At 41.3% G+C, this 23,409-nt stretch overlaps 1 protein-coding gene across 3 annotated transcripts in view; it reads right to left on the bottom strand.

Moving 5' to 3' along the window:
* Positions 1–23,409, bottom strand: part of FMN1 (formin 1) — a gene marked incomplete at both ends in the record, with an annotated part of 397,602 nt that overhangs the window by 187,777 nt on the left and 186,416 nt on the right. For all 3 annotated transcript variants that reach the window (XM_082646837.1, XM_082646838.1, XM_082646839.1), the window contains 2 exons: positions 15,548–15,698; positions 20,355–21,097. In XM_082646837.1, the coding sequence (XP_082502963.1) occupies positions 15,548–15,698; positions 20,355–21,097 (894 nt within the window). The remainder of the gene's footprint in view (positions 1–15,547; positions 15,699–20,354; positions 21,098–23,409) is intronic.

Genomic DNA, 23,409 nt, shown 5'->3' with positions numbered 1-23,409 from the left:
GGGCCTCCAGCCACTAGACAGCAAAATCTGTGACACAGCTCAAAGAGAAACACTTCCTCTTTAAAGATACCTAGGGCTACTTTCCCTTTTCCTTTTCATCTAGAACAACCTCGCACATAGTTCTAATTTGCAGCTATTGCTGTAACATGCGCTATTTACTACCTAAGTCATTTTACCCTGTTAACCTTCTGGGTAACAGCAGATGACACAAGCACCACATTGTTTCTAAGGAGGCTCCCTGAGTTCCTTCTATAAACATAAAATGACGATTCCAGGAAATGTTAGTAAGAAAGGAGAGATGAAAGAGCATGGTATACACATATTTTAAAACTGCTACAAGTTTTGGTTAAGGCTTACAGTCTGTAACCCAGCACATTTCCCCTAAAATTAGTCTTTATCATCCTCCTTACTCTCACGGCCCATCTATCACGGAAAGAAAACACATTATATTCGTCAGTCATCCATGGGAATGGAGTAACATCACGATCCAAAATATTTATTCGCCATCATCCGTGAAGAATGAGCCTCTATATCCATCTTGGCTAGAATCATGAATATATGTTCCCTGAGGTTCCCTCATATGGACAGGTCACCTTCTGAGAGTGTGAGTGCAACAAGCACACAGTAGGTGATTTGTCCAGGGTCCTCCAGATGTCCTACTTCTACTCCTGTGTTCTTTCCCTAGCAATACATCTCATTCCAGCAAGGACGTGCATGCCTCATCCACCATGTTGAACAAGGCAATAGCCTCTAAGATGTGAAAATCACAACTACTTTGAGTTTGAAGGTAGCAGAGTAAAGGCCTGTCCACTTCCCTTTCTCTTATAAAATCAACCCCAAGTGGTAAGACTGAGGATCAGAAACACACAATCTACCTCCAGTGAAACTAGCAGACCCCCTTAATTTCCAAACAGAAACATGAAGGCAAAAGTAATTGAAAGAGTGGTAAATTCCATGGCAGAGCGGACAAACAGACGGACAAACCTAACTGTCTGCAGAGGAAGGCAGAATCTTGGACGTAAATGAATTAGAGGCACCCCGTGCTGGGGAAGGGTGAGGTAGGGAGCTAAAAATAAGGGGATTATTTAAAAGTTAGTATATGGTGCAACTAGGTGCCAGGTGTATAATCCCATTGATCATTATCAGGAAGTATAGTTTCTAGACAAATTCAACCAGACAGACTTGGGACTCGTGGACATCAGGCACTGAGACGTTGGGATTGAGGTCTTGTACCGGAATGGAGTCATTTTCAAAATTCCACCTCCTTTCTTGGATTCTCTCTCAGAAAACTGCAGTCAGGCTGACACCCCAGCCCCCAGAGTCAGGTGCCTGGAGAAATTCCACCTGGAAAAATGGATCAGTCTAAGAGCAAAGATAAACAGATCCTGTCATTCAGGGCCCCCCCCAAATGAAATGGCTGGTCTGCAATTGTTTACCCTACTGTGAGACCCATCATTGGGCAAACCTCACCCATTCATACTGAGCTTCCATCCAGGTTTATCATGCCTTGATCTTGCAGCCAAGGATCACCAATTATTTGAGATAATCCTCTAATGGGAAATACAGAGGTCACAAACAAAAAAATGTAAAACAAGAAACTTGGAAGAAGGGACAGAAGGAAAGTAAAAAGCAAAGGAAAATGTGAAGAAACTATAATTTATAAATTCAGAAAGGTAACTGTATTCTTTAAAAAATGAGCTTCTATAAATTCACATAGAATTCTGAAATACAAAAACCCTTGTCTACCAAAATAGGAAGTCCATGGTGACTGTTTAAAATTGTATTCACAATAGACAGCAGAATACCAGACAGATGGCCAGAGAGGACATTGAAAACTGGTGCCCCTGGGGTGCAAGGTGGGAGCGGAATGGGGGGCAACAGGAAACCTTTTTTATAACAATTTTTAAAGCTGTGAAATATTATAGAAAAGAGTAGCATGTGCACGTTTATGTATAGTTTAAAGGACGACAAAAGTAAACCGTGTACGGGCGTACACCTTACCAAACTGAGAACTGTTAACACCTTCAAAGGCCCTCTATTTTCCCCTACAGTTCACCTCCAAAGGGACCATGCTTTCTAAATTGTATATTTATTATTCCCTTGCTTTAGAAAAAAGGTTTTGCCACAAACGTATGATTTCATAAAATTTTTTGACTTTTCACGTTTTTAACTTCAGACCAATGGAATCATTCTTTTGTGACTTGCTTTCTCCATTGAACATCGTGTTTAAGAATCATCAGTGTGGGGTTTCCCTGGTGGCGCATTGGTTGAGAGTCCGCCTGCAGATGCAGGGGACGCGGGTTCGTGCCCCGGTCCAGGAAGATCCCACATGCCGCGGAGTGGCTGGGCCCGCAAGCCATGGCCACTGAGCCTGCGAGTCCGGAGCCTGTGCTCCGCAACGGGAGAGGCCACAACAGTGAGAGGCCCGCGTATCGCAAAAAAAAAAAGAATCATCAGTGTGGATGCATGTAGCTGTACCTGAGTCTTTTTTATAAAAGCTGTGTAGTATTCTGTGATACTCCTCCACTCTAATGTTGATGGCCACTGTTGTCATTTTCAGGTTTTTGCTATTACACTATGCTTTTATGAACACTCTCATGAGTCTCCTGGTACAAAGCTGCAAAAGTTTGAGCAGAGGCTGTACATGTGTTCACGTGAACTAGACACAGCCAGACTCTTTTCCAAGTAGATAGAACAGCTGACCTTCCCATTAGCAGCAATCAGAGTTCTTACTGCTTCACACCCTCCCAACATTTCACAGCTACACTTTTTGATTTCTGTCAAGCTGGTGGGCCTAAAATGGTATCTCTGCATTTCCCTGGTTGTTGACTTGTTGATCATCTTTTCATTTATTTAGTGTCCATTCATTCCATGGCAAGCCTGGTCATGTCTTTTGCCCATCTTTCTATTGGAAGGTAACCATTTTATTACTGACTGGTAAGAATTCTATATATATTTTGGGTAGTAATTCTTCTTCAGTTAAAGATGTTACAAATGTCTTCTCCAAGCTTATGGCTTATCTTTTCATACTCTTTGTGGTACCTTTTGAGGAGCAAGAGTTTTAAAAACTTTAATGTAATTTTATTTAATGTACTTATTTCTTATTTGATATGCTTTTTGTGTCTTTTCCATGTGAGGTTAAAAAATATGCTCCTATATTCTTTTTTTTTTTAAAAAAACTATTAACTTTTTCCTTTCTCATTTATGTGCTTGATACATCTGGAATTGATCTTTATTCATGACATGAGGGAGGGAATCTACTTTCTTTTGGAGATATATATATATTTTTTTTTTCCAATTTTTAAAGTACTTTTTTTAATAGTCATTTTTGCCCACTGATCTGAGAGACCACATTTGTCATATATTAGTTTCCAGATATGCATGGATCTGCCTCTGAACCCTCAATTCTTTCCACTGATCTTTGTTTTTTTCTGTGCCAATTATTACCACACTATAGCTACCTTACTGCCTATTGCTTTATTTTTCTTGATATGAGGTAGAATAAGCATCCTACCTGGTTTTTGTCAGAATTTTTAAATTTTTTTGAATTTTATGTTTATTGTTCCTTTGCTTTTTAAAAAACAGTTTGCCACAAATGTATGATTCCATAAAATTCTTTGGCTTTTTATGTTTTTAACTTCAGGCTAATGGAACCATTTTTCTGTGACTTGCTTTTTTCACGAAACATCATGTGTAAGGTTATTTTTGAAACTCTGCTCTTCTATACAAATTTTTAGAATAAGCTTGTCAAATTCCAAATAATCCTACTTAGATTTTGATTGGAATTACTTTCAAACTAGAAATCAACTTGGGGCTAACTGACAACTTTATAATATTGGTCTTCCTATTCATGAAAAGACTATGTCTCTCCTTTTATTTAGGTCTACTTCAATACTTTTGCTATACTAATTTTTTATTCATTGCCGGATTCCATTTACCAATACACTGTTTAGGATCTCCACATCTATACGAGAGAAACTGACCTGTAACTTTTCTTTCACTTCCTGTCCTTGTCTGGTAGTGCTATCAAGACTATATTCTAGCTTTGAGCATAACATTCTTTATTCTCTCAAGTATTTTGTGTAAGAAGAAAATGCTTGGTGTAATAAAACCATCTGGGCCTGGAACTTCCTTCATAAGAAGATTTTAAACTATGGGCCCAATTTCCTTAATATTTATAGAACATTCCAGTGTTTTATTTCTTCTTGACTCTGCTTTGGTAATTTATATTTTTCAAGAAAGTTTTAAATTTTATGTTATTTTCATTTATTGCCAAAAGTTTGGTCATGGTATTCTCTCATCTTATACATTTCTATCGCATCTGTAGTTACATTCACTTTTACTTTCCTATTATCTTTATTTATGTTTGTTTGTTTTGCTCAATCGTGCCTAAAGTTACTGAATTTTGGTTTCAAAGAATAAACTTTTGACTTTATTGATCTTCTATATTGTATTAAATTTTTTTTAAAAAATTTCCATTCTCAGCTTAAAATGCATTAGGTTGAACCATATGAAATTCTAAATATTTGATCACATTTGACCTGCAAAAATGGCCTTTCCTGTTGTTCAACCTAATTTTTCCTTCAAATTTCTTTGGTTTGCTTTTCTTTTTCTAGCTGTTAATTTTGGATGCTTTATTTTTGACCTATCCTTTTTTTCTAATATAAACACTCATGACCATACATTTTAGTGATATCCTTTGAGTCTTAAAAACCAGTATTGTTTGAATTATAAGGGTTTTCTGAACCCCATTATAACTTCTTTCTTGATCCATGAGTTATTTGCAGTGTGAATGTAAATGTTAAAAGGCAAGGAGGCTTTTGTTATTGACATATTTAAATTATCTTTCTGTTATTGGTAAATTATTTCTAACTTAATTGCATTGTGGCCAGAGGATGGTCTGTACGAAAAAGGGCGTGAAATTTGTTGAGGTTTTCAGGACCTTTGTTTTTCTTAGGTCTTTTAATATTGCTCGACTCTTAAAATTAATCCATGCATTATGCTGTTGGAGATAAACTATAAGTGGATTCAATCTGATTATTAATATAGAAACCAACCTAAAATATCACACTTTAAAGAGCGTCATCATCACCTAAATCAGTGATTCTAGACATGATTATATTTATTGATTTATAGCCTATCATGTTTTAAAAGGATTTAAGGAAGCACCCTTATGTTGCCTCCCAACAGCCGCCATACTTAAAAATTGTACTACCAACACAGATTACTATGAAAGCCAAATAAAAATAGTACTGGAAAACGCTGACAAATTTTATCATCTTTTTGTTGTACTGCATGGTTTTCCCTTGGCACACCTTGAGGACGTTCATCTCTGAGCATCTAGCTTAAATTCATTTGTTTTAATTCCACAGCTGTGTCCCAATGGGACACAGACAGACAAATGAGAGGGTGAGATGGATCTCTGCTAGCCCTCTGGGGGTTCAGGAGTCATCCCTGCATAAGAGATGAAGCTTCTGGTTGGAATCCAACCTCCGGTTCTCTTTTAGGGGTGACACTAGGGGATTGTTCATTGTCCTTATTCCTACTCTTGATGGTCATGATGATGGTAGCGATAGTGTGGTTGAACCAGCAAATATTTATGCATCAGACACGCAGCTAAACACTTCACAGATTATTTTAACTCTCACAATCACCCTTTGAAATACGTACATACTATTATTATTCTCACTTTACAGATGAGGGAGCGGGACGGAGGAGCCTTAGAAAGATGAAGGGACTTACCCCATGGATAAAGTGATGACTCAAAGAAAAAGCCAGGCCTGTGCGGTTTCCAGAAAGCCCTGCTGAACCACGATGCTACCACCTTCCATACTTAGACTATTCGTGACTCTTGGTGCCCTGGGTGTGCAGGAGGAAGCAGCTGATTGGAAGGCTTGAAACTGGCTTCCTGGTGGCTCTGAGGCAAACACACACCAAGATCTTAGCCAACTGGTGTGAACTCCCTGTGCTGGCCTGTGAGTCTTACCTTCTTTGCCACGTACCTTCGGCCTCAGAAGCTCATCCCTTCCACTGGTGGCAACTGAACGGCTGTGTCCTACAGAGCTGAACTGTTCAGATACCTCCACATCCCAAGAGCATAAGTAATACACAACAAAAACATCACATGGCCCAGTTTCTCCAATGCCTTACTAAATCATTCTAAACATCTCGTATGCTTTAGGCATTTTGCTGCTTCTCTGAACTACATTCTTCTCTAAGCAACCATCTCAGTGTCTCATTTTTTCCATTAGTAAGATGATTATAGTACAGAGTGAACTATTTGTAATGAGGCCCAGCTCAGGCACTGTGGCTTTCAGTTGGCTTCATTTTAAATCCATCTTTCTTTATTAATTAATGTGCCTTACCCAGTGTTGTAAGTAACACTCACTTATGTTCCTGAATTGAGCGGGGAGGAAAAGAACCACACCCAGAGTGAAAGATCCAACGTCTTCAGAATCAGTGCGAATGTCATAACAACTTGAAAGCAAAATTTAAAAGTCAGTTTTTGTGTTTGTCGTAAACTAAGGAAGTTGTACGAGAGAGTCTACAAGGCAGGCAAAAGTGATGTGATAATTGAGTCCTGAATTAACCCCCTGGTCCTTGCAGCTCTACACTGTTTAAAGACCACGCCCCCACCTCCTAGGACATTTTGCACATGCAAAATGTCTAATGTGACTAATAAGGTACCTAGCCTAAAAGTTAATGAATGAAAATGAAAACACTAAAACTCGGGTTATTTAGTAACCAGGGCCTGGAGCCAGATCCCAGTTAAACCACTCTGGTGGTGAAGGAAGGGATGAAAATGCCCAATAGGTTCCATCTGGCTGCTCCTGTGGGTCAGTCTAGAGCCTCACGGCCCTTTCAAATTAGCCTCCCCACCTTCTCCTCTCCCTGACGATTGAGGGGCTAAGGGCAGTCCTCCTCACAGGGTACTGGGGAAGTCCATGTAAAGGGCTCGGCAGCAAAGGAATCCAGCTGAAAGTAAGCACCGCTCCCCAGCTCTTCCCGGCCCAATCCCTTTTGTCATTCATTTCTCTGGAGGGCCCCTAACCCTCCAATCCCATTTGTACCCCACCGAGGAGATCTGATAATGGTGCTGGCAGAGCTGTGGCTTTTCAAAACTTCTGGCAGGGGCCTCGCTGACCCATAACTTGCCTACACACATGACTTCTTCTCATACTGTCTTTGTAAATTGACCATGGCTAACCTTGCTGCCCTAATCAGATCAATCAGAATAACATTTCTTTAGCTGCTGCATGCTGGCAGCCTCCTGGGCTGAGGCGTGACTCTGAGTCAGGCTCAGATACTGAAGGCGGATTCTGGAGTTTCCAATGGTCTCGGGTTTCCTTAGCTTTTATCACAGTTGGTGAGCTTTGTCAGGCCCGTGTTTACAGCCATGCAAATTAGCCTCAGCTGGAGAGAAACCAGGTCAGGCCTAAAGGAAATCAAGCTCTGGGCTAAAAGGTACTTTATCAAAAAATTGTAAGTGTAGCCATAGTACTGGGGGCAAGCCAGACTGTCCGAGGAAACACGTGGACGGCTGTGTCTGGTGAAACCTGAACTCCTGGCTTGGCCTCTGGACCCTGGACACGTTATGGAGAGATGGAGGGGAGAGTGCCCCACCAGCAGAACGGGGCTGGCCAACTCGGCCATTGGCTGCTGCCGCCAAAGACATTTTCTGTTAAGTAGAGACAAGTGTGAGGAGGGAAATATTGCATCTTTGGGGGAAGAAACATTGTGTTTGTGAGGCTGGTTTGCAGTATATCCCACATTACTCACTGACGAAGCAAGGTGCATATCTGAGGTTGCATTCTACTCACACACTCGTATACACTGAGTTTTAAAATGCGTGTGTGAAGGTGTCCACGTACAGATATGATCTGATACTTTGCATCTGGAAAGCATCTTGAGAAACATCCGCTCCAGAGGCCATGACAGTTACAGAAACTAAGGCCAGAGAGGTTACGTGACTGGACACACAACCGCTAACTAGTTACCTTCAAGACCAGACCTCTGGCGCCTTTCCATTGCAGTTTTCCCCATCAGATTCCAGCCCTTCAATACCCCAGTACGTAGAGAAACTTGGCTTATTTTAAAATAATCCTCCAATACGTTTATGTCTCTTAAGATTAGGGGATTATTAAGATCCTAACAATTACTCCCTGAGCTCCCACATACCTGTGACTCATACACCGTGGTGCTGATGGTGTCAGGCAGTCTGATCTATGGGTCTGAGTGCAGAGATGTTGGTCCACATGTGACGCCTCTATCTGCCCTCTGATAAACAAGACAAAAGCTGGTGGACCTTGAGTGTCCCCATTTGCAAAGGAGAAGTGATGACCATATCCTTGGAATTCATCTAATTAAAGTTTACCTTTTGACCAATGAGAGACCTGAGACCCAGAGAATTTAAAGAACTTGCCCGAGATACAACAGTTGGCTACGGTCAGAGCCATAAGTAGAAACAGGGTCTACAGACACCGAAGCCAGAGCGCTTTTCACTAAACGATGACCAGGAAATAAAATTCAGACTTCTCCAAGTGAATATAAAGTCAGGACTTGTAGTTAAATTCAGACCAACAGACCATTTGTCAAGTGATTAAGAACACAGATTCTGGGGTTGTTGCTGGATTCATCTCCTTGCTCTGCCACTTAAGAGCTGTGTGATGCTGGGCAAGTTACATAACCCCCCTGAGTTCCAGCTTCCTCATCTAAAAAATGGCAATAATCATAGAACCATCTCACTGGGTTCTTGTGACGACTGGATGAAGTGTGTGTGTGTGTGTGTGTGTGTGTGTGTGTGTGTGTGTGTGTGTGTGTGTGTGTGTGTGTGTGTGTGTGTGTGTGTGTGTGTGGTGTGTGTGGGTGGGTGTGGGTGGGTGGTACGCAGGCCCCTCACTGTTGTGGCCTCTCCCGTTGCAGAGCACAGGCTCCGGATGCGCAGGCCCAGCGGCCATGGCTCATGGGCCCAGCCGCTCTGCGGCATGTGGTATCTTCCTGGACCGGGGCACGAACCCATGTTCCCTGCATCGGCAGGTGGACTGTCAACCACTGCACCACCAGGGAAGCCCCACGACTGGATAAATTAATACATGCTAGGCACTTAGCCAAAAACCGCTCACCTAGCATTAACCATTATTATTGCTATTGAAATCTTGTTGTCATCTTCACTTGAAAGATTCTACATAAATACAAGGTTATTAAGACTTCTGTTCGTGTTAAGCCCATACCTATGGACGCACGTGTATGCGTAGGGGCCGTTTTGATCTTTGTGTATATTGGAGATGTGTGCACTCTGCAGGGCATTTATGAGTGCATTTTGGAAGCACCCAGGTGACCTGGGTTTGTGACTTAAATACACATATAAGATCTTTGGGCATTCTTGTTATTTCCTCACATACTTCTTGCTTAAAACTGGAGGCCAGAGAAGTCCTGCCACCACCAAGGTCCCTGCACCGGCAGTCAGCCTCAAACCACTGTCTACCTCTGGCCAGTCACAGTCTTAGAAAACGTCCTGAATTAAGCATAAATGAATGAGGTCCAAGAAAATATAGGTGAGATTTCCAAAATTTTACTCAACTAGGAGTAAAGAATAAAATACATAAAAAAAAAACCCAAATATTTAGAATTGTCATCTCACAGGATATCTTGTAATATCTAATCAAACTTCTTTATTTTCCAATTAGAGAACCCCAAATCTATATTCAAATACATCTTCCCTCCCTTTAGACATGGACAATTTAAAAAAACCTCGTGTGTGTGTGTGTGTGTGTGTGTGCGTGTGTGTGCGTGTGTGTGTGTGTGTGTGTGTGTGTAGTGGGGAGGTGATTCCAGAATCAGTCCCAAAGGGGCTAAGTCTAATACTTCATAAATTTTTATATTGTTGTCATTCATTCTAAGCACTGGAACTATGCCTACTAATGATTTCTATTCTACTAATACCTACAAGCCTTGCTAATATTCCTTTGGCTCCCAATACTTTGAGTGGATAATTTGCTGTGAAATTTGGCCCCATGGTCCACAATAAAGAGATTTTACAAGACGAAAGAGGATACTCGAGGGGTAGTTACACTCTTGTAGGCTCCACTGCTCCGGCTCTAGGACAGAGGCTAATTTAGCTCTGCAGAGCTGAGCATTCGAAGGTGTCCTCTTGTGGTGCGGGTAGGAGCTGAGCACCGTGTGATCCTGCAGCTGGCTTGAGGTACAAGTCCAGATTAAGTTACTGTTCAACAGCCAACAAGAGAAACATAGTCTAACTCCAAGAATAATATTCAGATTCAACATTCTGAAAGAATCATTGATATCCATACTTGACAAGTTCTAATGACCTTTTTTTTAAAAAAAAATAAGTAAATAAAGTAAAAGTACAACTTAACTTTTTGGGCTGTCTTATTTCCACATAAAATTTACAAGGCAGAATTTTTGTCGGTTGGTGCTTGTCATGGAGCAGAAGCTCCCGTTTGCTTTCAGTAGATTTGGCCAGTCAGGGGCCTTTAAAACCAAAGAACAGGAAAGCCCAGATCATTCCAGATATCACTCAAGGAATCTGGACATAGCACCAATGACCTCAAGGTCATATATTGGTGCAAACAACACACGGGCAAGTGATTTCACTCACTGCCACAGACGATAACCCCTAACCTCACTGCTCATTTTTCAAACACATGAGTAATAGAAAGGGCTTGGCAAATGCATTCCCATTCCTGGGGGGAAAAAAAATAATGCACATACCTTACCGGGGTGGCCCAGAGAAATTATCTTTGTACACAAAAGCTGAAATTATATAAACGTGGAAGGCAACAGATTATGAAAACCCTATAAATTTATGTTCTCCTTCCACTCATCTCCCCTCCCCACTAAACTGAGACACCAAGTCTGGGATTTGAGAGTTACAGCTACGATCCTGGCCAAAGTGACCCAATTACAACTGAAAGCTTTTGGCTCCAGGCAGTTTCAATAGACCAGTGTCTGCAGGACCATCACCACCCCTCCCTACCCCCACTCCCACCAAGTGCTCAGGGAATAGCCATTATGTCATTAATTCTTAAGAAATATCTATTAAAAAGGCCAAGGGAGTGGAGTAATTTCATGTACCTTACAGAGGAGGGAACAAGCACGGACATTATTCATAATTTCAAGAGAGGAATAATATCGGCAGGTCATGCTGATTTTCTGAACGTTGTCAGGCAAGTTTAGAAAGCAATTGGAGAGTTCACTGGAGTAGCTACTTCTCTGACAGGCACCAGGACAAAGAATCTCAGACACATTCTGTCTGACGAAGGCAGATTTCTGGCTCCTTGTCAAGGCGCCGATCTACCTTTCCCCAGAACAAATATAACTTAGAGATAGTAGAAATATGGGCATATTGACAGTGAAAACTCTTATGTTACAGTGCAAAAAGACTATATAAACCAATGTAAGATGAACTACTAGATGTCTGTATACTCTGTTAAAGGAGCTGAAAAACAGGAATGGTCTAGAGATGACCATGTGCAAATAGTTTCAGACAGGGACACACTCATGTTTGAAGACCCTCAACAAGCTTGTGGGAATAAGCGATGGTCAAGAATTTCTTTGCAAAGCTTTCATGTTTGTTCATAAACTAAGAGATTAATACATAGTTCTAGAGAATACTTCAAGTACTTTCACAATCGTGATTTCATTTTATCCTTGTAATGACCCTGTAAAGGGTTGTTACTCCCTATTTGGTAGAGAAAGAATCTGTGTGGAAAAGTTAAACGACTTGCCCTGAAGGTTATCAGAGAGCAAAAAAAATAGGAGATAGTACTAAGTGTTGCTGGTACAGACAAGAGCTGATGTTTTGAGTTCTGGTTCTCAATTTGGTGAATGTTAGGTCTGTGGTGGCAGAGTGCTCTCATGTCACAAATGAAGACGGCACAGGCCTGAGTAGGCAATACGAATTTGTCATAGTATTTAACGTATAGCTAGTATTTAAAATGACTGATGGGGGTCAAAGGAAAACAGCTCCAAATCTACATATGCTTTCATATTATTTCGTAGTTGGAGTTATACATAGTATCTTTTTATCCAAAGATTTGGATTCCTACTGGAAGAACCTGAAGAAGACTTTGGATAATTTCACAATGTAGGACGTATTTTGGATTTGCACGAGTGTAGCTGGATTTTGTTGATGATTCTAAGAATAGCTACTTCTCATTTATAAAGGTTAAAATCAATCATCCCAGTAAAAGCTGTTACCACCATTAAGTGAAGCCAATTACTGTTTAAATTCAGGGGGAGTGAAGACACATGCTGAGGCTCCTCTACATCCTCTCAAGTGTCCGTCATTATCAATGTCTTCCTAGCTAAAAGCGTACAAACCCAGAAGTCATCTTCATCTTTCTAGGTCTCGTTTCTCATGTGCCACATGAGGGCACTGAATGAGATGATCAGGAAGGTTCCTTCTAATTCTTAGACTGTATCGTACTAGAAAACAGGATCCCAGCCCAGTTTAAGAAGATATGTATCTGTTTGTTTTAAATCAGTGCCAGTGATGGGAACTTTAAACGCTGTTATAGAAGATGAAACTAGAAACTCGTATCTGAGTTCAGCAGAACGGTAACAATTCCGACAGTTCTGACTAGGAATGTGGGATGTGCAGAGGGATGCAGACCAGCTCCACTTAAGAGATGCTCATGTCTGTCTCAACGCTGGCAGAGTCCCTGCGGCCAAGATTCAGAATGCTGGATTTTTAAATCTCTGACATATACTCCACTTCCGTCACCATAAAAAGATCTATCTGGCAAGTGTCTCCTGGTCACCTTGTATGGGAACCATTCTGTGGTTAGGCTAACAAAGCTGGCCTCCAGGGTTGAAACTCCTCAGTTGCTCACAATCACTAAAATTCACTTTCATCTTCATTCTCAGAGAACAGAAAATAAACATCTGACTTTCAGAAGAGACCAAGGGATCCATCTTGATATTGGAAATCTGGCCATGGGCACAGAAGGAAGGCGCCTAGGAGGCAGGTTCAGAGTTTTCTGGCATTGACTCAATTCGTTTTTTTCTTTACAACTTAGAATCTCAGCTCTAAGGTAGGACACAAGCTCACTGCAAACTTCAAGCACCCTCAAGACTGCTCCCCTTAAAGAAAAAGAATAGAGACTACACGTGTGCACAGAGTCTTTGGGGTAACAGCAACCTCACTGTTCAGAAAGATTAAAGAGTTTGAATAAAGGATATTTTCCCCCTCAGACGGAGAAACAAACACATCAAGTACTAACCGCCTTAGTGAAAATCCTTTGTTGAAGAGGCAAATAATTATGAGATAAGAAATAAGAATAAACTACCAAATGCTTTGATGTTTTAAAAACAAATACTTCAATGTTTTAAAAATGCTCATTCACCAAAACAGAAATAATTAGCTTTATGAGTAAATGACATGTAACCAAGCATCCAGAGAGAGAAACACAAGGAGTAACAGCAAAAGAAAAAGAAAACGAAAGTAAGTTTAATATGTTATTGGGTAAGAAAACATTCAGAGGATTTCCTTGATGGTCAGAGAAGGCTTCCTGGAAGAGGCAAAATGAGGCTACTTTTGGAATACAGAGATTCTGCTTTTGCCTTTTGTATAGAAACAATTAGTCTTCTGTTCCTATAGATGGCATTTAAAAAGCCAGCTGGCCAGCAAAACGCCCTTATTTCCATCTCATAGGAATCTAACTGCACATGAATATATTCTATAGTCTATCAGTTTACTTCTTGCCGTAACTCAATTGTTTCATGCGATACATCCTCTTAAAAGATTTGCTCTGATATTTAATCATTATTGGGATCACATTTTTCAATCAGGAAAACACAATTCCAATGAACTTGTGAAAAACCTTGACCATGATTTTCATGTATAATTTAAGTCAGTGGGCACACCTGATTTGATTAACAGAAAACTGCGTCCGGACTTTTGCCATTCCCTCCCCTCCTCAACAAGGCACAGCTCGTTTCACAATCATGTTACTTGAGATATGAACCAATGGATGAACCTCACTATATAATTTAAGAAGAGTTGATGAAACTATCATTCAGTATTACACACCTTTCAAAACACTTCTTCAAACCCTCTTAGATTTGAATTTCACAGCATCCTGCTGGGTCAGGTAGACTCAGATATTGTTGATCTTGTTTTACAGAGAAGAGGAAATATGGCCTGGAGAAGTGAGATGACCAGCCCAGGATCACATCGCAAATCAACAGCAGAACCAAGTACTATACAGTTGACCCTTGAACAACTAGGGGTTAACGTGCATATAGCTCAGAGTCAGCTTCTGTTTCCGCGGTTCCTCAGCATCCGCAATTCGATCAATCACGGGCTGTTTCGTACTGTAGTGTGTACTATTGAAAAATATCTGCATATAAGTGGACCCGTGCGGTTCGAACCCATGTTGTTCAAGGGCCAACTGTTTTTCCCTAATACCATCTATGCTATTATCACAACACTAATGCAGAGAAACAGCAGCGGCGGCAGCAACAGTAGCAAAATGAGAGCAGCAATTACTCGCTGAGGTTTGACTGGGTACCAGGCACTACTATATACGATGTCATTTGATCATTACTCAGAGCAATATGGATAGATGTCATCTCACGTGACACTGAGGGGACCAAGGCAGACTGAAGGAACTTTGACTTGGGGCACGCAGCCAGTGCATGGCGACCGTGGCGACTCACCTCCACATCTGATTGCTTGTGAATCCTGACCTTGTCCTCTAATGGCTGGCTGGTGGCCTCAGATTTCTAGCCCTCAAGTCTGCTCAGAGGTCACCTTCTCAAGGAGGACTACCTTGAACACTCCATTCAAACCCGTAGCCCCCATCCCTCCCTATCCCCGAAAAAGTTGATCCTCCTTACTCTGCTCTACCACATGATTTGATTTTTTGTTTCTGATGTTTATTGTTAATAGACGCCCCAGGGGCAAGGATCTGTTTTCTCGCTTGTTTGCTTTTCTTCACCAACATGCCCCAGGTGCTCAGACAGTGCTACCCACGAGGACTTTTTGTAACGAAGGAAACGTTTTATATCTGTGCTATATTGTAGCCACTAACCAGAAGAATAAAACTGAAAGGTGGCTGGTGCCACTGAAGAACTGAATTTTTAATTTTATCACAAATAGTCACATGTGGCTAAGGGCTACCCGACTGGATAGCATGGGCCTAAAACAAAATCTAGCTCAGACTCCCAATAAATATTTGTTCAATGAATGAAGTTATAAATAAGTGAAGAAGACATTTTCCATATAGCCTACAGACTACTTTTCACTAACTTTTGTGCATTTTTTCAATAGAATTAGTGGCTGAAAAAAGTCCAGATGAAGAAAACAGTTTGCAAATTCAGACAGCATGACCAAAATAGCAAGCACGGATTTCTCAAACTATTGGCTCCTTTCTGTCATCTGTGACTCAAAACCTTTCAAAACATTTTTTGAAAACAGAGGGAAAGCAAATCAGCAGCACATAATAAATTCCCATGTATGACAAATATATACATATATATATATATATATATAATTACAAAGATTACTGTAGTCACTCAGTACCTTTTTGATCTTGTTTTTTTTCTCATAGGACTCTGACAGAGGTTTCTTCTTCTGCTGAGGTGTGTCTTTGGAGAATAAATACTCAAATTCGCTAGTATCCCGAATATCAGGTTCTTCTAAGGAATCCCACAAGGTTGGTGTAGAATTTTGGCTTAAAAGAGAAAATGGCAAGTTAAACTGAAGAAACAAAAGAGATTAGAATACAGTGAAATCCTTAATCCTAATTCATTTTTTTAACTCCTTAAAAAACTCTAATAACGCTTGAAGAAAAGCTTTTTACGATTACAGATTTTTTAAGTCAAAATATACTAAGTATTAAAGCAAACACACATTTCCGAAACAGAATGGTCCTTAGATATAACCAAAGAGAGAGAACCAAAGAAACCCGGTGGGATCAGAACTCCTGGGATTCAGATTGTCGAGGCATGGAAACTGCTCCTCCCTCACTTTGTGTCATTTCCATGACGGGCAGAAATGGGCATCGTATAAAGATTGAAACAATAACCAATTCTGAGACATTCATAGGATAATTCTTAAATAGAATGAAAATGGAGTGCTTGGGTGAAGATGTGCCCGCCTTTGAATTTTTTTCTATTCGTTTTAAATATGGTTCTCAGGTTTAGCTCAGGTTAACTCAGCGTTAAGACCCATATACGTGAACAGGCTGTGCTCATTTAGAAATACTTGATTTTATAATACACCATCCAACAACAGGATTAACACTAAAAACAAAGCAAAACCCCTACTGCACCAGCCCCCGCAGAGATTTCAGCAAAAGCAGCCATGGGGAGACTGTGTTTTGTTTGTTTGATTGGTTTTTTTTCTCTCTCTAAAAACAGGGATACCCTAGTTTTGAAACAAAGAAAGGGAAGAAGATATGGGAAATCAGGTTCAGAACAACTGCCTCTGAGAGCTGCCTTAGATGGTTTACTATCCAGGCTCCTTTCAGTCAGAACACATTTTCTCCCAAACGTCTACTTTCTTAACTTACTTTCTCGTCTTATTTTTAAACACTTTTAATGCTCATCGACATTTAATAAAAAGTCTCATCTACACATCAAACATACACATCAAACGTGTGTGTATGTTATGATCCATAATATCTACAAGTACTTATCTTTGTTTCGATATGCATTTTCCCAATGAAAACTAAAAGAACTCTTACTACATGGGGTGGTCCACACAAATTTTTTGATACTAAGAGACAATTTTTTCTTTTCTTTTTAATTTTTGAATTTAATTTTATTTATTTTTTTATACAGCAGGTCCTTATTAGTCATCCATTTTATACACATCAGTGTATACACGTCAGTCCCAATTGCCCAATTCATCACACCACCATCCCTACCTGCCCACCGCTTTGACCATTTTTCATATTTGAAGCAGTTGGCAACACTGGCTTTTCAGATCTGAGTGTTCACATTTTGCTATGTGTCTGCCTTTGCTGTGAAATATGACATTTGGGTTCTGGCCCATAACAAAACTGAACATTTGCTTCTCTCCATTTTTTTAATTATAATTTTTCTAATATAATATTTGAGGCATTTAAGAACATATATGTGACATATGTAAGTTATAATGTATAACAGTATAATGAATACCTGTGAAATCATCATCCAAGGGCTAGAACATTTCCAGTGAGGTACATCCATCTATGCGCTCCTTCCTCAGCACTGCCCCCTCTCTCCCCCCTGCCCCCCTTAACTTCAATTCGAAACATGAACACCTTTAATGTGAAATGCTTTTCTCAGCTGCACTTGGGAAAGGGGATCTTGGTGGGAGAAGAGAGCCAGGAAATTCTGGAGCATGCAGCCTCAGAGCTGCTGGTCTGGGCCTCAAGAAGGTTCTGGGAAGCAGAGGAGAGGATGCCTAGAGGGAGGTGATGTGACCCACAAAGGAGATTATTCAGACCCATCCCCCCATCTCCTGCACCTGTACCGCTTGGCTCCCCCTCCAAGGACTCTGAGCTCAGGTCAGTATGACTAGTGCTATAACCCACTTATATTCTGAAGTAAATAGGCTTTGGCAGTCAGGTTGAACACCTCATCACCATCTACAACACTGTTTCTATGGGAAAAGGCATTTCCAAAAATGAGTAACAGAATTTTGGAATACCACCTCTCAGCGGGTTGGGGGCAACTGGGCTGGTGGGGCAGTAACAAGGACTTGCTCACAATGGACCGTATGCCATCATGGCCAGCTCTTTTCTGACCACTGAACACACAGTTTGAGCTCCAAAGAAGAGGAAGAGGAAGGCAGGAGGAGGAGGAGGTGGGGGAAGAAGTGGGAGGGGACAGATGCGGGAGTGAGCAGGGAGGAGCGCGCAGGGGGCGGAGGAGAAGATAATTTCTCAACAGGAAGATACTTATTAGGAAGATGAAAAGGTAGACAGATGAGGATTTCTTTCTTCCTAAAATTTTTTTAAACTAAATGGCTTTTCCCTATTCTAGAAACCAGAAAACAGACATCAAAGAAAGCAGAACGGCAAAAGTTAAAAACCATGTTAGTAGTGAAAAGCAATCCAGGTGGATGAGAGGCAGTGTGTGTATACTAGAGAACCTTCATATTTTATTCTTAGTTCCCCAGAAGACCAAGACCAAAACTGATTATGTGCTCATTACACGAAGTGCTTACCCCTCTGGCTGTACAAAATATCATCTCCTGTCAAAGAACACATCCCAGATAATTTTACTTTTGTCCATAATGAATAGTACACAGGGTCTTCAGACCATGTCGGTTTAAAAGACGTATTCATGCTCTGAGGTACAAAAACATTTTGACGGACCCATAATAAGAGAGACTAAACCCCTGTGCCTGGAACTCAGGCTCGAGGCTGACATGCTCACCAAGCAGGGCTCGCCTGATGTCCCAGGTCAGGAAAGTTGGAACATTCATCTACTTTTCATTTTGCTCAAAACGCAATCCCTGGTGGCGGCAGGACTCCCAACGCCACATGCCGTTCTCCCTCCGCCCCTGGCAGTGTCCACATTTCCCCTTTTTATAAGAACACCAGTCATTTTGGATTAGAGGCCTGCCCTACTCCAGTCTGAGGTCATCTCAACCTAACTAATCACATCTGCAATAGCCCTATTTCCAAATAAGGTCACAGTCTGAGATACTGGGGATTAGGGCACCGGCAAATCCATTTGCGGGGAGGCAATTCAACCCATCGCAAAACTGAAGCCCTACGTTTATGGCGAAACTAATAAGAGCTTGAGCATTCAATTGTCCTCTTTCTCAAAATGGCCAACTATGTAAGGAGAGAAAACTACAATGATTATCTCCAGCTTGTCTTTGTTGTCTTAAACGGTGGACGAAGGGCCCACATCTCCCAGTGGTTACTGTTACAACACTGGTATGGTCTAGGTTATTGTTTGCCCATGAAGTCTTATGGGAATGAAGCTGAGGCAGGCTAGTGAGACCCAGGTGTTAGAACAGCTCCGTGTGCCCTCAGAACAGATGCTGCCAGGTGGGCTTCATCACCCTGGAATGGCTGCACATTAATTTGAGAACACTAATAAGAGAACATGGCTGCAAATAAATATACTGAGAAATTATTTCTTAGGAAATGACATCTGAGTCTTGAATGGGAATACCAGTACTGTAGTTAATGGTAGGAGCTATTTCAGGACCATCTGAAATGGTTTTTTAACAACTCATTTGGGAAATGTAAATATACAGTATTATATTTAAATATAATAATAAATAAATTTATCAAATAAATAAATAAATTCGCCCTTAATTTTTGGTGAGAGGAAAGAGACCAAATATGAAATATACAATCAACTTAGTTCACCATATGCTTAGTGTCAAGGCGTGCCCCACCCCTCCTAGAGTGATTTCTAGTTGGCGTCCCACTGTGAATTGCAGTTTATTTTGTTCAGTATACTGCCTTCCCCAAGCGAAATGTTATAGAAATAGAAAAATTCACCACCACATCTTGATTTTGCGAATTAAGTTCAAAAATTTAAATGTAAAAATCTGTTCTATATTTGCTGTTCTTTGCAAACAATGAACTTCGCACCTAGAGAGTAGTCAAGAAGCAACTCAACATCTTTCTCGTTGTCCTTTTGATGCTTTCCAAAATGAGGCACAAGAAATCTGATCAGATCTGTTTGAATGGAAATTTCCAAGCAACCATCTCTTGCTGCCTTACAGACCCACTTTAACAACCTATGCAAGTGGAAGATGCTTTTTAGCCACCTACCCACCGGCACTTTCTCTGGAGGGCAACAAGGTATAAAGATGTGAGGGCGCTCAGTAGCGAGGGGTAACAGAGTTCAAGCAGAGAGAGTTGATATTTTAAGACTCCTCTCTGACCTAAAGAGCTAATGATTCAACTATGTCCAGTTCTTTTAATAAAAATTGAAAAATTACACCTACCTGTTGAATATACACATTATAGGGTTGATGATACCATCTAAAGACAAGACAGATAATCTAAAACTCTTCAGTGAACCTGAAGTATAGAATCAGGCTCAATGTCTTTGTGATTACTCACTAATTGCAGAGATGCTGGAGAGCCCTGGGCTCTTCTCTAGTCTGGGAAATGGAATATGTACCTTCGAGAAGGGTCTGACACAGAACACGTCGTTTCTTCCAGCATCAATCCATACAGAACACAGAGAAGACCTAGTGGAGACATTCTCCTCAAAACATTCCAGCCTTGTTTATCCAAGGCATTCACTACCACATCTGAGAACGAGTGCCACACTACAAAGATGCTGAACCAACAGGAATACAACATCACTTGTCCAAAATCCTGCAAATTCACAAGCTGAGAATGGGCCAGGGGAGTTGAGCTTACCTCTTATCACTTATTTGTATCCTAGTCCAGTACAAAGGCTTCATGGGACAACTGGGTTCGACGGCTGGCTTCCGAGGACACTGGCTAGCAGAAGGGTTGACTCCGAAGAAGAGTCCAGGGGGAGGTGGAGGCACAGGTCCTGGGGGTGGCGGAGCGGTGGAGTGAGGAAGTGGGGGGGGTGGGGGAGGGGGGGGAGGTCCAGCACTTGGAGGCAGAGGAGGTGGCGGAGGTGGGGGAGGTCCAGTATTCACAGGTGGTGGCGGAGGTGCCAGTGGCAAAGGTCCAAGTGCGGGTGGGAGGGGAGGAGGGGGAGGGATGGCTGCCAGTAGGGGTGGTGCGGGAGGGGGAGGGGGAGCGGGAGGCGTTGCCTTCTGCTGACTCGATGAGATGCTTTCCGCAGATTGAAGCGGTACACTGGTGTCTCTGCTGTCATTTGGGGGAGAGAGTTGGCTTAAAGAGGAGATATTCAGCTTTCTGGGTATTATTTGGTTACTTCTGGTTGTCCTGTCTTCACCCTCGCAGGGTTTGAGGAAAGTCTCTCTGTCTGTCTGGATGCACACATTTCTGAAAGCCTTTGGAGGGCAGTCATCGTCGGTGGAGACACACACATCCCTCATCTCTTCACATCCTCCTCGCCATCGGTGTTCTATCTCGTATTTGAGATTTTCAATGGTTTCTTCTAGTCTCGCTGTTATCACCGCATGCTCACCCCGGATATGAAAGGCTTGAAGTTCGAACTGAGCCTGTAGAGATATCAGTGGGAAAGAAAGCAAAAAATTTATCAAAAACAATGATTGGAAATAAAATATTCCAATAGCATCCCCACACCACCATAGCACAAGTCCGCATAAACACAGGGAAAGACAGAGACGTTCGTTCTTCTGAGAATCCAACAGGGTGTAAATTCCACCTTGCGAATTTTCCAAGGACTTAAACAGTTGGAGTAAAAGCATAATTTCATCCAATCTGAGCTCACAGGGAACAATAACCATGGATTAAGGGTAAAAGTAAAACTGTCGTCTAAGAATTTTCATTGGTTTTAATATCAAATGCAAAACAAAACTTTTAATAAAGATTTGAACATGCCTGGATATATCTGTTATTACTTTTGGTTTTGGAAAAAGAACCAAAAAAAAAGGTTTGGAGATGCTTTTGGCTAGGAGCTGCAGTTCTCACAGTTTTCCATAGAATATCTCACCTCCAGGGTTTCCAGGCCAACACAGCAGAAAGAAAAGATTCAAGAAGAAGCTATGATGCGTGTGCATTTTTTTTAAAGTTTCCATATCAAAGCTGCCCATGATCAGTATTTGAGTCTGTTTTATAATCATTCATAATTTAGTAATAAATGCATAGAAAATGAACTTATTAAGGTTTGCTTTTTTCTCTTCCACATACTCTATATTTTCAACTATAGTTTATATGAAGCCAGCCTTTTTAATGCTCATCTTCTCAGTTATGTCAATACCTTGAGTCTATAGTTTTTCACTTATCAGCACAAACTGGCGTACTCTTGGCTATTAACTAGTCCATTTCCCAGCATTCAAAGCCATTCAGCCTACTACAGTTAACTGGGAGGCAGTCAAATTTACAATTTTATGTTTGAGTTTTTCCAAAATCCAATTTAGCAGTAATTAAACATTTCTGGTGAATTTATTTAATTTCTGCCTTCCCCATCAGACTACAAACTCCACAAGAAGAAATCAGGGACAGTATCTGCCTTTATTTCTGTATCCCAGCAGCTAAAATGGCAAGTACCCACTACTGATGAGATGGATGGATAAAAAACACTGCAACAGGGCTTCCCTGGTGGCGCAGTGGTTAAGAATCCGCCTGCCAATGCAGGGGACATGGGTTCGAGACCTGGTCTCGGAAGATCCCACATGCCGCGGAGCAACTAAGCCCGTGCGCCACAACTACTGAGCCTGTGCTCTAGAGCCTGCGAACCACAACTACTGAGCCCGTGTGACACAACTACTGAAGCCCGCGCGCCTGCAGCCCGTGCTCCACAACAAGAGAAGCCACCGCAATGAGAAGCCCACGCACCACAACGAAGATTAGCCCCCTCTCACTGCAACTAAAGAAAGCCTGCGCGCAGCAACTGAAGACACAATGCAGCCATAAATAAATTTATTAAAAAAAAAACTGCAATAGTTATATTCCGTCATTGTCCCAAGAGTCTTCCCTATGGCTAATAAGACTTTCTTCACTGCAATTTCAGCCCACAAATGTCTAGAACACCAACGGGTATATAAGTACAGGTCCGTTTTCCATTAAAAAGGTAAAGAAATATTTTCAGTGGCCTAAGTCAGTCAAGGTCATGACACAGGAAAATTCTCCATCTTCATTAAGATAACTTTTAACTGTAGTTTTACTAGTTTCACCTTTTGCTTCATAAACCAACCCCTAAATAACTGTGGTCAGAAGAACTAGAGACAGGTTTTTCTAAAGCTGAACTTCTCATATGTGGACACGGCAGCCGCGATCCAACTCTGAAAAAATTGGCAAGTTCAGGGTACCATCTATTTCTTTGCAACACAAAGGGTTAAGCAGCACCTGAGTTCTGGATTCAAACCACCTGGTTCACATCCTGGTTTAGCCACTTGCTAGCTCTATGTCCTTGGGCAGGGAACTCTGTGTCTTCAAGCCTGAGTTTCCTCAAGTGTATAATGAGGAAAGTAGTAGACCATCTGTAGGGTTTTTATAAAGGTAAAATGAAATAGTTCCTGTAAAGCGGCAGGCGTTATGCCTGGAACACTAGTTCTGAATAAATATTACTGCTAGTTACTGTTGCTAAGGATAATATTAGAGTAAGAGACTAACAGATTTCTAAACGTTCTTCAAAATTTCCAAACAATGTCACCTTTGTGGAGTGACAGGCATAAAACTAGGAAAAGCTTACGCAGTCAGGATGAACAACGTACTACAAATACAAAAGTTGACCCAATCTTTCACGAGTTCTACTATCAAATGGCTGAAAGTACTTTCAAGCTTCATTCAACTCTGAGATCAAGATGACCTCTGTTTGGATGCCCCACACATCTCCATCTCCCTCTGC

Source organism: Grampus griseus (assembly GCF_964374135.1).
Source record: "Grampus griseus genome assembly, chromosome: 2".
NCBI classification, from domain to species: Eukaryota; Metazoa; Chordata; class Mammalia; order Artiodactyla; family Delphinidae; genus Grampus; species Grampus griseus.
This window is presented reverse-complemented; position numbering and strand designations above follow the sequence as displayed.